Source organism: Lemur catta, chromosome X (assembly GCF_020740605.2).
Source record: "Lemur catta isolate mLemCat1 chromosome X, mLemCat1.pri, whole genome shotgun sequence".
Taxonomy (NCBI): domain Eukaryota; kingdom Metazoa; phylum Chordata; class Mammalia; order Primates; family Lemuridae; genus Lemur; species Lemur catta.
Genome location: NC_059155.1, coordinates 37,753,031 through 37,765,900, shown reverse-complemented (window position 1 = coordinate 37,765,900; position 12,870 = coordinate 37,753,031). Strand labels below are relative to the sequence as shown.

At 38.3% G+C, this 12,870-nt stretch overlaps 1 protein-coding gene across 2 annotated transcripts in view; it reads left to right on the top strand.

Annotated features, from left to right (window-relative positions):
- The window catches only part of FGF13 (fibroblast growth factor 13), a 510,355-nt gene that overhangs the window by 305,960 nt on the left and 191,525 nt on the right, over window positions 1–12,870 (top strand). The window contains exon 1 of one of the 2 annotated variants that reach the window (XM_045538561.1): window positions 4,587–4,828. The exons of the other annotated variant lie outside the window; for it this stretch is intronic. Within the exon in view, the coding sequence (XP_045394517.1) occupies window positions 4,699–4,828 (130 nt within the window). The 5' untranslated portion in view covers window positions 4,587–4,698. Of the gene's footprint in view, window positions 1–4,586; window positions 4,829–12,870 lie in introns of those variants that run through there. 2 annotated transcript variants of the gene reach the window in all.

The window sequence follows — 12,870 nt, the reverse complement described above, 5'->3', positions numbered from 1 at the left end:
TCTTTGAGGGTAGTTTTGAGGGTGGCACTGTCCTGGACTCCTCATATGAAAAGATAAATGAGACATATAATGTTCCTGCCTCAAGGGGCTTGTATTTTTGTGGGGAGAGCCAGATGAGACAAATACAAACATATATAAATAAAATAATTATAGATCATGACAAGTATAAACCTACCTAAGGTGGCTGAAAGGGCATCTCTGAGGAGGTGGCATTTTAGTAGAACCCTGAAGGGCATAAAGGGGCAGTTAGAGGGAACAACAAGTGTAAGGCCTTGAGGCAGGAAAAAGCCTGCCATACTCTAGGGACTAATGGAAAGCTAGTGTGAGCAAGAGGAAGAGGGGAATTGATGAAATTGAGGTTGGGGGCCACCATGGGAGGAATTTACATTTCATGTTACCAGGAAAAGAGCAAAATAGCCTGAAGAAAGATAGGATGGAAGAAGACCTAGTTGTGTTTATGGGACTGAATGGAGAATGGGGAAGGTTGCAAAGGAGAAGGTAAACAAAATTTCTAGAAATATTTTAAAGTTGTTTCTACCTTGCCCAGATTGAAGGATCATTAGCATTGATCTATTTCATTCAGCGAATTATTTACTGAACTTACTCATGCACACTTAAAGCTACCATCTTTATAGTGTCCACTGTGGCACTAAAGTTTAAAAATCATGTATAGATAAGTAGGTAGCTAGCTAGGAGGCAAAATGGAGGTCTTGAGCTAACACATCCTGTGGTTGAATGCACTTTCCAGCATGACAGGTGCTCAGTGACATGGAAAAGTAATCGCTCTAATTACTCTATTTTCTTCTCACTTTCTTTCTGATTATGTAAGGAAATTTGATGATCTGTGTATTAGGCCATACTTTCTGTTGCATAGATTTTTAAAGTATTTTTTGTTGGAGTCCCTAATATATGTCTAATAACTTTGGTAGTCTTGTTGCTATATATATTTCCATTGCCCAGTGCTGCTGAAAAACCAAGCCTAGGTGCAGGCTTGACTGTGTAACGATTAGTCAACAGAATACCTTTTGTAACAGAAACTAACTCTTTCATATATTGTGCTCATACCTATCATCCCACCACTAAAATCACTTACTCTTGTTACCTCTGTGTCTGAGTATGCCACCTGTTAGTGTCTGTGTGTCTGTGAATGTGTGGATCTGCATGTGTGCACTTGTTTTTTCTTACTCTGTACTACTCCTATGGGACTTTGGAGTCCTGAGTGGGTGGGCTGTGTGATTAAGGCTGGGGGCACTGGCTATGTGGGCAAAATTCCTCCTAGAGGCCTACTCCTTGGGAGCTGTTCTCATGGGGCTCCCAGATCCAGAAATCAACTATGAGCCACTTTTGCCATTTTATCTGCCTTGAAGAGTCAAATTGAACCTCTGAAATGGGAGGAAGCTTTCTATAAATCCAATGTCTACCTAATTACTGGAATTTTTGTCCATCTTCAAGATTGGATAAATCTATTGTTGGAAAGGGCAATAGGAATCATTAAATGAAATGTGGACAAATGGTTTAAATGAAGAGAGGGAGAAGTGGTTGTCAGAGGATATAGGTCATTTGCAAGAAAGGAATGTACCAGAAGGGGGGAAATGGCAGAAAACATCTACTACAAGAAGAATCCCATTCTTTTTTCCTGTTTTATGAGCTGGCTTCTTTGCAAGCCTCCTTTCTCCTTCCTAGAGCTGGTACCCCTAGGAAGCATGCCATCCTCTTCACTTTCTTAGAGAAGTAGAGCAAAAGTATCCACCTGCCTTAGTGCTAGGGTCCTGGGAAGTCCCATTTCATTCCTGATGCTGTCAACTGTGTATACAGCCACTCTCCTACTTGAGGGAGCCCTGAGAATAAGTAGATTTGATATAACAGTTTTAATTCTTTATCCAAAATATCCTCAAGTTCAGAGATCTTAGAGAAGCAAGTGAGGCATTGCCTATATAATGCCACTTCTTGTTAAAAAAAAAATCCAAAATGTTTCTAGCTATTTGTCAACATAACACCAAGCTACTGTTAGATTGACTATTCTTTTTTCTGTTTGCTTGAATGACTGATGCTCAAGGCATTGAGTAGAGACAGCCTGAGACCCAAAGCTGACCCATTAACTCCCAGATGTTCACGATTTCCAAGGAAATGTTCTGTGCCTGTGGTTATTACTCAGATGGCTCCTTAAATGTTCTCATCTTGGCACCTTTTGCACTTGCTAAATTCAATTTGAAGGAAGAACAGGAGAGAGAGAGAGAGTTTTGTGGAAAACAATTATCCTGTACTTTTGTGACCTTGATGCTTTCCCCATTGTGATGAATTTTTGGGTTAGCTCTTGTATCAGGCAGCATGTCACTTTCACTAGAATTTTGTTGTATGTTACAGATAACCAGTTGTATCTAATTAAACAATGATGGCAGTGCAAGGCATTTTCTGGGAATTAATGGCCAGCTGGGAAAAGCTGATGGCTGGAGAGTCAGCCAAAGGCTGTTAGCTTCAGTCCACCATTAATCTCCAGAAATGCCCGTTTGTGACATCATTGTTGGTATTGAACAATGAAAATGGAAGACAATTTACTGATATTTGTCATGAACTTCTGAATAGCAAGTTATTTCTACAATGTCCAAAAGTCTTTCTCTTTTATCCTCCAATTGCCCTTTGATCTTAAAATGTTTCCTATATAGCAGTATATAAAAATGGAATTCTCAGTGTGCATATAATTTGGGGTACTTCTTTTATTTAGAGTTCCAATTTTGGGAGTTTTCTTTAAATATTTTGGATGGTAAAACCAGGATTTGTCTTCAGCTGTGATGCTGGAATTTGATAAGTGTCTATATTATCATAACTATCTGCTCATGGCAGGATGTGGTTGCAAATGTTTTGAATAGCAGCTGTTGCTAGCAAAGATGTGCAGTCAACAACAAGAGTCTAAGAAGTTATAGTCATATTACTAGTAGATGAAGGGAACTCTCTGCCAGGAAAAGCTGTAGTGGTGTGTCTATATAATATTTTTGATTTCTGCTGCTGAATTGTAGAGGAAAATAGAAAGAGAACTGACTAAAATATTCATCACCTTCTTGCATAATTTAATGACTTATAAAGGAAGACAACAATTCCACATACAGGCAATCTATCAAGAACTTGTTCTAAACTCATAATACTAATTTTGAAGTTATGTTGGTTTTTATGCCTTTTTCCCCCAACATGAAAGTTCTTAAAGCCCATTAAGATCCCAGCCAATGAGCTAGGAATGTATTGCCAAACGAAGAAGCTTCAGATGCCATGTAAATTCAGCCATAATCTGTTTATTTTTTACAAACACCATGGTATTATTCTCCCCATAAGAAATTTGCTGGTGGTATTAGTCCTCCTAAATGCATGTTAAGTGCATGCATTTGGGGGAGTAGAATGCGTCAGCATGTCATTAATCACAGCTTTGGAGGCACTGACTCACTCCTGGTGAAATGGAATGGCCTCATTGGAAAGGGTGTGAAAAAGAAAAAAAAATCCATTCTGGGGTAAGTTCCCTGTTTCTGCAAATGCAGATCAAATTTTCACCTACTTTCAGACTAAAGAATGTATCAGTGAACCCTATAAAAGCAGACATACTGTTTTTGCAGGGAAAAAACACTGGTGATATACAATCCTGCTTGGGAAACACACAAAGGGCCTAGAAAGGAAATGTGGACTGAGAGGAGCCTGATGTGTATCAAAAGCTAAAATTAGTACACCAGGCCCAGCTCCTCCACAATCTAACAAGGTAGGTCTTTGATCCAGTGTTGATTATTAGGCTCTCAACTGGAATCTCTTGTCTTCATTAAGTGGTTTTGAACATCTGAAGATTAGTTGCAACAGCCCCCATTCTCTCTGGAAATCAAAACGTAAAGAACAGGCTGGGTGCAGTGGCTCATGCCTGTAATCCTAGCACTTTGGGAGGCCAAGGTGGGAGAATCGCCTGAGCTCAGCAGTTCCAGACCAGCCTGAGCTTGACCAAGACCTGGTCTCTACAAAAAATAGAAAAATTAGCCAGGCATGGTGGCACATGCCTGTAGTCCCAGCTACTCCGAAGGCTGAGGCAGGAGGATTGCTTGAGCCCAGGAGTGTGAAGTTGCAGTGAGTTATGATGGCGATACTGCACTGCAGCCCCAGAGTATAGAGCGAGATCCTGTCTCAAAAAAACAAGAGTGTAAAGAACAGCACCCTTGATTCTTCTGTCTGACTCAGTATATACTGCTTGGAAGTCAGGCCCTTACCAGGAGTAGAGCAAGACAAGAAACATAAGCTAATTCACTGATAATTGGTGGAGATTAGCCAGTTTCATCTGTAAATATTTATATTGTATCTTGAATTAAAACCTGTGAGCTCTACATGGCATTTATTTAGATACAACATGGGTATCAATACCAAAATATTTTGTTGAACTTTGGGTATGATTTAACACTGTTAAATTTTCATTGTGCTAGCAATAGAGGTATATATAGTCGAGTACCTATTCCCAGGGCTTTAGTATTTTAAACTAAGCCCGTTAAAATAAAATTGCTAAGCTATTGGATGTTTTTCTTTGAAATTTTTCTTAGGGATGTTGTTTCTTTAGTCTTCCCTGGGAGTAGATTTGATTTAAGACATTCGCTGCTTTTCTGAAGCTCTAACTTGAGTTCATTTTGTTATGTGGTGACCACAGTTCTGGATGACGCCCCCCCTGGCACACAGGAATACATTATGTTACGGCAAGATTCCATCCAATCCGCGGAATTAAAGAAAAAAGAGTCCCCCTTTCGTGCTAAGTGTCACGAAATCTTCTGCTGCCCGCTGAAGCAAGTACACCACAAAGAGAACACAGAGCCCGAAGGTTTGTGCACGACAGACGCGTGTTTTGCTTGTTTTCTCTCATTCTTTCTTTCTCTTTCTTTTGGACTGTGCATTGCCCTCTGGTGTGCTATGTGTTGTTCGGCCTCTGCCATAGCTAGGAGGCCCCGTGGCTGTCTGGTGGATGTGTTATGCAGTCTCAGATGGGACACTGTATAATACAGTCATCTCTGGCACAGCGTGCAGCGTCCTTCTGCTTTTCGCAGCTGAAACATTTTCAGTTAATGTCATTACACTTCCCAGTTTGGGCTGCCTAAGTTGCTTGCTTCCGTAGCCAACATCTGGCCAAGTCCGCTCCCATTACCTTCCATTTCTGAAGCAGCAGTCGGCTGATGAATGACACTTCTAAAATGAAATAATGAGAAGATTGTTTCAATTTTTTAAAAACTCTCCTCCACTCCATAAAGCTTCTGCATTGCTCTTGAAGAATGCTCATGATCTACTCAGTTCGCTGAACAGTCCCAGACTTGCCATATAATGCACGCCCAGTTGCACTTTGCCATAGTGAAATGCATGCCTCCAGGAAACTATGAGTAGTTTGTCTTTCCTTTTCAGCTCAAGTACGGGTTTGGACAACTTTACTTGCTGGTACTTAAACTGAGGTTAATAAGGTATTCATTACAATCAGTATCACACATCTGTCTCTAAAGTATGTCGTCTGGCCAGAAAGAATATTTATTAATTTTTCCCACCTTTTTTGCATATGATATATCTAACAGGAATATTTTTCACATTACAAATAAAATACGGTAAATTTGCTGCCATCTGTGTACATTTCAACTTTCAAAATAACATTTGAGAATTATAATGTGTACATTAATTAAATACTTGTTGAAAAACAGCCCATCTTCCCCTCATATCAAATACTATTGATGCAGTTTACCAATGAATAACATTGGAAGTGACAAAATTCACCTGTCCTTGGCAATGGTCATACACTTTCCCATGAATGGTTCTTGTGTAATTTCTAAAAGCAACCTTGTTCCTATTTCCAGTTGCCCTTTTGCAACATTATGAGAATTCTCATTACAACTGTCCTAACCTGGAAACGACTGCCACATGGGTTTAAAGTTTATTCTGTAAAGAAATTACTCCAAACAGACTCTAGTCCATAGTTTGGAAGCAAAATTTTACATCTGAAAGATTTCCCTTCTCTTCATTTCAAATAGAGTTTTAAATGTTCATTAATAGAAAATGAGAAGCCTACATGTGTCTATGTTTAATTCCATTTCAGCAATAAAGTAGTGCATTTGCATTTATTTTCTACCTCTAATTTTGGTATCCAAACTACCCACTTTGTGTGTGGTTCTGATGTCAACATTTATTCATCGGGAGATGTAAATCATGACCCTTTTAAAGTGAGTAAAATCAATCTTTTAGCTGTTTAGTAGGGAAGATACTAACTTGATTTTATACTTTAATGAAAAAATTTTAACCAGTGACAATTACTTTACTATATATAATTCATTCCAATATTTTCTGCTTTCTTTTCTCTAAAATTATATAAATACACATACACACACAGAGAGAGATACTGTTTTTGTTCTTGAAAATCAGCCTAAAAAACAAAATGTGGTTTGGTTAAGAAAAAAATAGGCCATTTAAGAAGCAGTTGGTTAAATTTAGTGAAGCAATTGGTTAAAATGTTAAAATTGTTTTAACAATACTTCAGATTAAAAAAAAACAGTTGAATAACTAAAAACCCTATCGCTTTTGTTATTACATATAATTTTGATGTGATCTATTAATTTTTGAGTACCATCTGGAGTGTATTGTGAACACTGTTGTGAATGTTTTCAGATATAAAGAATTCTTCAGAGAATGGGTAGCATTTAAACTCTCTTCTACAAGGTTTGGATAGTTTTTAATCTGTCATTTCATCCACATATTGAGTGGCTGCCATTGTGTTTAACGTGGCTGTCATTCTTTCACTTGCATACTTTGATGATGGACCTTGTCTTCTTTCAGATTGGAGATTTCCCTTAGTCTTACCTTCCTGTCAGGTTCTCCTGCCAGGATAGTGAAGCCAGTATTTCCCTCCTTATTCCTACGAATTATTTGTAAATAGTATTACACTCATTAGAGGTTTTCTGGGATGACTTCTTAATACTATTTACAATCATACTGTACCCCTTGAAACAAAGGCCCAGAAGCTAATGGTGAACCTAGACCTTAAAATGAAAACACTTGATCTCTGTAGAAATTAACAGGATGCAGAAGACCTTAGATGGGGACAAAAGAAAGCATGCTGTGGAACAAATCTTGGATAAATAAGGAAATAATGCCAAGAAATTCATATGCTTACTTCATGTAGGATACCGAAGCTCTTCATTTCCAAGAGGTGAGGTAACTGTGAGTTTGGAAGGGTTCAATGGCCATTCTGGCAACTTGGAAAATTTTTGCAGGACTAGTTTTTAAATGCTGTAAGGTATAGTCTTCAGTTCTCTCTTAAAGTTATTGTAACATTTTATTATAATTAGTGGAAATAAAACACCTCCTTATTACAAATGGATAGTGTCTTAGATCTAAACCATGTCTATACATTGAAACGTTTTATTCTCATGGGAATCATTTTGAAGAGATACTCCCTCTCATGATCTCTGTGCCAAAGCATGAGACCTTAATTGACTTTGGCTGTGGATGCCCACCAATTCCACAGCATGTGAAGGCAATGGACAAGATGGTTAAGCTATCCATTGTTTGGTCTGTACAATGCCAACATGCCAGTATGACCTCTTCTGATTGTTTGTTATACAATGTCGAAAACTCCCATGTGAAAAATGAAAAAAAAATTAAATTGAGGGTAAATAAAAGTTTGAATTGTTTAAGTTTTAGAAATGATTAAATTAGGTCAAAGAGATTTATGTGTATTATGATACAGTTGGAATTAATTTGCTTTTTCCTTACTGAATTGATAAAATCAACTATTTTTGTATTAATATAGATAAAGCCTTGGTGTTTCTTTTGGTTGGCCACTGTTTGTATGAACCAGGTTATTTCCATAGTTTATGACCACTTGAGATTCGGTACAGATAATTTACTTAACACTGTTTACAGTCATCTATCTTTATAAAGACATTTTTGTATCATGTCTATCGTCCTCAGAATCCATATAAAACAGTACATAGAGGGACTGAAATATCTCACTAGCTTTTCAGGATACACTAAGGCCAGATTACACTTTGCCAAAACCAGGTTTCTATTTAAGAACATCCAATTCCAAAACAAATTCTTTAATCTGTTCCAAATACTTGTGATTTTCAGTGATGTGATTATTTCCCCCAAAACCACTTATGATACAATCTTAAGTGAGTACTGGAATTTGGCTGAAGAAGCACATATAAGTATCTGAGAGTCTAATTTGGCCCAGTACCAGTAATGTTCTTTGTTAAAAAGCCACATGGAGAGTGGAGATCATTACCAAAATCTTTTTCTTACTGATCCAGGAGTCTTTTGGCAAGAGAAACTATTAATGTAATCTTCACAGCTTTATTCTTTTGTTAGCTTTTCCTTTCTATGCCATGTGTGCCAAAGTGAAATCACGGATTTAGAGTAACTCCTGGAAGCCAATCTCTTATCTGCATAGTTGCTGCTTCCTAAGTGCCACTCACTGGGCTTTTACTGATGTTTGAAGATTATTAAAAAGAGTCACACCAAAATGTGCATGCTTGTGAATAGATAGTACTGAAAAATCGTTGGAGAAAAATAAATCATGGATTCCCAGTGTTTGGTGTTAGGATTGAAAATTTTGATTACAGCAGTAATTTGAAGGAGTTAACACAATATGGGAAAATATTATAGAGCTCAGTGATTTGTCACTGTCTTCTAATTAGGCTTTTGGCCTCTTTTCTGCAGTCCTGTTTTCATGTGATTTTTAAAAAGTACACACACACACACACACACACACACACACATGCACACACACACACACACACACGCACCATCTCCCTCAGGACATCTGTAACCTTTTTATTCAGAGAGGCATCCAACCATAGTGACTGTGGTTGGAAGAGAAGAGAATCTGTGCTCGAGACTGGTGGCAAAGTATGGCAGCTTTCACCAACCAAGAGAAAGCAACATTACATGCTAAACGTTAAAGGAGTATATTTGTCACTAACACAATGTCTGTTACTCTGATAATGCCTTGGTTATCCCAGATAGAGCATGTCACTATGAATATCAGTCTTGCCTAAATGATAGGAGAGGAAGAAGGTAAAAGAATATTAGGGAACATACTGAGGGAAACGTTTTTCTTTTCATCTTCATTTTTTTTTCAAACTTGTTGTCTCCTGTTGTTTATCTACTAAGTGAAGTATCCCAAGAATGGAAAAACAAGCACCACATGTACTCACCATCAAATTGGTATTAACTGTTTACTTTCCTCATCTTAATACTAATTTTCCTTTGGAGAAAAATAGGTCAGTATTAATTTGAATTAATAGTTAAATAAAACTAAACTACTATTGTTAAATCTTTTTGTCACTAAGCTAGAGTTGGGTAATAACTTCTGATGCTTGACACCTGAAAATGTTTTGACTTTCAGGAAAGCTATAACTGGGTTCCATGTCTGTCCCCTTGAGGATGAGAATTGAGGGGATATTCCTATTCTATTAGATAAACATGGGGGGTGTGTTCAGGTGACTGAATAGATAAAAAGACTTTAATCTTTTTATTTCAAACTATTACTTAGGGTCACCCTGCCTCTGATTTATGACCTAAAGAATGACAAAACAACACCAGAGTTTTCTTTGCTCATCGAAGAAAATGACAGCTTAATTGCAGAGTCACAGGAAAAATAAAAATATTGGTCCAAATTAAAGTTAGAAATCTGAAGGCTTTGGTAATCAACAGTGAGTAAATATCATTATCTCACCACAAAGTGTTTAAATCTCTTTTTCTTGGTTGCAGGTTAATTTATTTCTTAGAAGACAACTTGTTATGTCCTAATAACATTAGGAAACCAGCAATGGCACTGAAACCCCTTCTGTCTTCTCTCCTATTTCCCCCACCTTATGACAGCAAACACAAAATTAAGTCGTATTTTGGGGATGGTTTCTACTCTCTGGAAAACCGTCTAATCAAGGAAGTATATGTAGCAGCCACTATGCATCTAAATTCAGTCTCCAGGCTGGTTTTTACAGTAGAGACCAATAACCATTCATTTGTTGAAAATATGATTCACTTTTTAAAGCAACAGGCCTCCCCTCTCCCTTGAGCATAGATGTTCCCATTGTGGTGGTGATGTTGTTTTCTTGAGACAAAGTAGTCTCCCTTGCAACCATCTTGAATGAGATGACCCTTAGTTAATATCGGGGGCAGGTATTTCTCCTGTGTAAAGCCAGCATTGATGACCTGTTTGAGGCATTTTTACTTAAAATTACACTCCTCTGGGAAAGTGCTCTGAAAGGTCTACTGGATGAGTGACAGTATATGGAGGTGGTTTTGATTTTAAAATGTCTAAATCAAAGTATGATACTTGAAAAAATCTGGAAATTATCTATCCATATGGGTGCTGCCTCCTTCAGAGCCATTATATCAGGGATCATGTTGCCAACATGCTCCTAGGCTCTCATGTCTCAGCATATCCTCTTGGTTTTATTCTGTTCCCAGCCAGTTGATAACCCATTTAAGGAAATCTGTCCTGCTGCTCCAGCATGATATGATACAGCTAGACTATGTTCCATGTTGACAAAAGCATAACCTGGATGACTTTTAGCTGATTCCCCAAATCAAGATGAACCCTAATGTATGAAAGTCTGCCTCTGTTAAGGAAGGAGATTCCCAAGAATGTTTTGCTGCCTTTGCTCCAATTTGCACCGTCTTTTGTTTTAAATGACAACTCATTTGCGTCGAAGAGAATTCAGGAATGAACTATAATCTCTTTCACAGAATCTTAAGTAATCATCAGATCAATGTTTTCCAATTATGTTTCATGAAACACTGATCAGACAAGATATCTTCGTGAAAAGACAGATTCTCCAGTCAAATATATATTCCCCAAATTACATACTACTTTTAGAGAGTCACAATGCATATGAGTATATTAAAGGTTTTGAAGAGTCTTGCAGATAAGGAAGCTGTCTTACCTTGGGCAATTCAGTAATAAACAGCATCTTCCAGCAATGGGACTCTTTTTACTCATAACACTGATTAATATCCCACAGGTAACACTTTAGGAAAGGCCATGCTGGCTCTACTGAACAGTATATTTTCATCAAAGATGGGCTTTCACGACTAGCATACTTTGGAAAATGATCGCTGTTCCCGTCTTCTCTGACTCACACGTACATCTTTAGGGAAGTGCTACTCAAAGTGTGGACTATGGGCCTAAAATTCTTTGTTACCAGTCCAGGACTAGATAAGGAGCTTATGCCAGAAAGTAAATCAATGCATTGCTTCTTTCATCAAGAAAGTATTGCTATCTTGCTGTGGAAAATAATGCCAGCTGAACTAAATAAAAGATAGGCTTAGTGACATAAACACAGACCAATGGTAGGTCTGTGGCCCATGCTTCAAGAAACACTTTTAGATTAGTGATTTCCAAATGTGTGCACATATCAGAATCACCTGAGGATCTTTTTTTTTATTTCAGCATATTATGGGGGCACAAAAGTTTAGGTTATGTATATTGCCCATGCCCCCCAACCCCACCTCCCAAGTCAGAGCTTCAAGTATGTCCATCCCCCAGACAGTGGGCATCGCACTCATTATGTAGGTATACACCCATCCCCTCCCCGCCACATCTGCCTGACACCTGATTAGTGTTATTCCCAACTGTGCACTTAGGTGATGATCAGGGAAACCAATTTGCTTGTGAGTACATGTGGTGCTTATTTTTCCATTCTTGGGATACTTCACTTAGTAGAATGGGTTCCAACTCTTTCCAGGAGAGCAAAAGAGATTCTATATCACCATTGTTTCTTATAGCTGAATAATACTCCATGGTATACATATACCATATTTTACTAATCCACTCATGTATTGATGGGCATTTGGGTTGTTTCCACATCTTTGTGATTATGAATTGTGCTGCTATAAACATTCGGGTGCAGATGTCTTTTTTTATAGAATGTCTTTTGTTCTTTTGAGTAGATGCCCAATAATGGGATTGCTGGATTGAATGGTAGGTCTACTTGTATCTGTTTAAGGTATCTCCATATTGCTTTCCACAGAGGTTACACTAGTTTGCAGTCCCACCAGCAGTGTATGAGTGTTCCTGTCTCTCCGCATCCACGCCAACATTTATTGTTTTGTGACTTTTTGATAAAGGCCATTCTCACTGGAGTTAAGTCATAATCTGAGGACCTTTTAAATAATATTGATGCCTGAGCCCAACGTCAGACCAAAGCCAATCAACCAACCAAACCAAAAAAATCCCTGTGAAATCATTTGTGGTAGAGGCTCATCATGGGTACAGTTTTGAAATCTCCTCAGGTGATTCTAATGTGCTAACAGGGTTAGAATCACTGCCTTAGAAAATAATCACCTTGGCATAAGGTCTGCTGACTGATGTCAGCTGTTAATTCAGAAATCTTATGCTGATTGCATGGGCCTCTTGAAGAGGTGCCCTGTGATTAGAGGGCACAGCTAGACAGGCAGCACTTATATGACCTTTAGAACTTGTGGCCATGTAAGGTATTTATCTTTGCCACCAGACACCCTCCCCTCCAACACACACACCTTCTGAAGTTCCCTGCTTCTTTGACACTTTAGAAAAATAATCAGGTTTCTCCATAGGAGCGTGGTAATCTGCCACCTTGTGACCAACATCCTTTCTTGCAAGCAATTGTTGCAACACTTTTTATGCTCTTAGACTGACGGATGGATTCAGCTTGCAAATGTGGGTGGAAGAGTTTCGCAGGACCTATGTATTAATATAAGTGCACTTAAAGAAGGTGGAGAAGGAGAAAAGGGGTGTTTCAATATGCCAGAAAAGTACTGCCACTTCTTTACTTGATGACACTGCTCTAGAGTGAGATTACAAAGCTTCACTCAAGCTGCTCATGGCCTGGATATCTGTCCCTG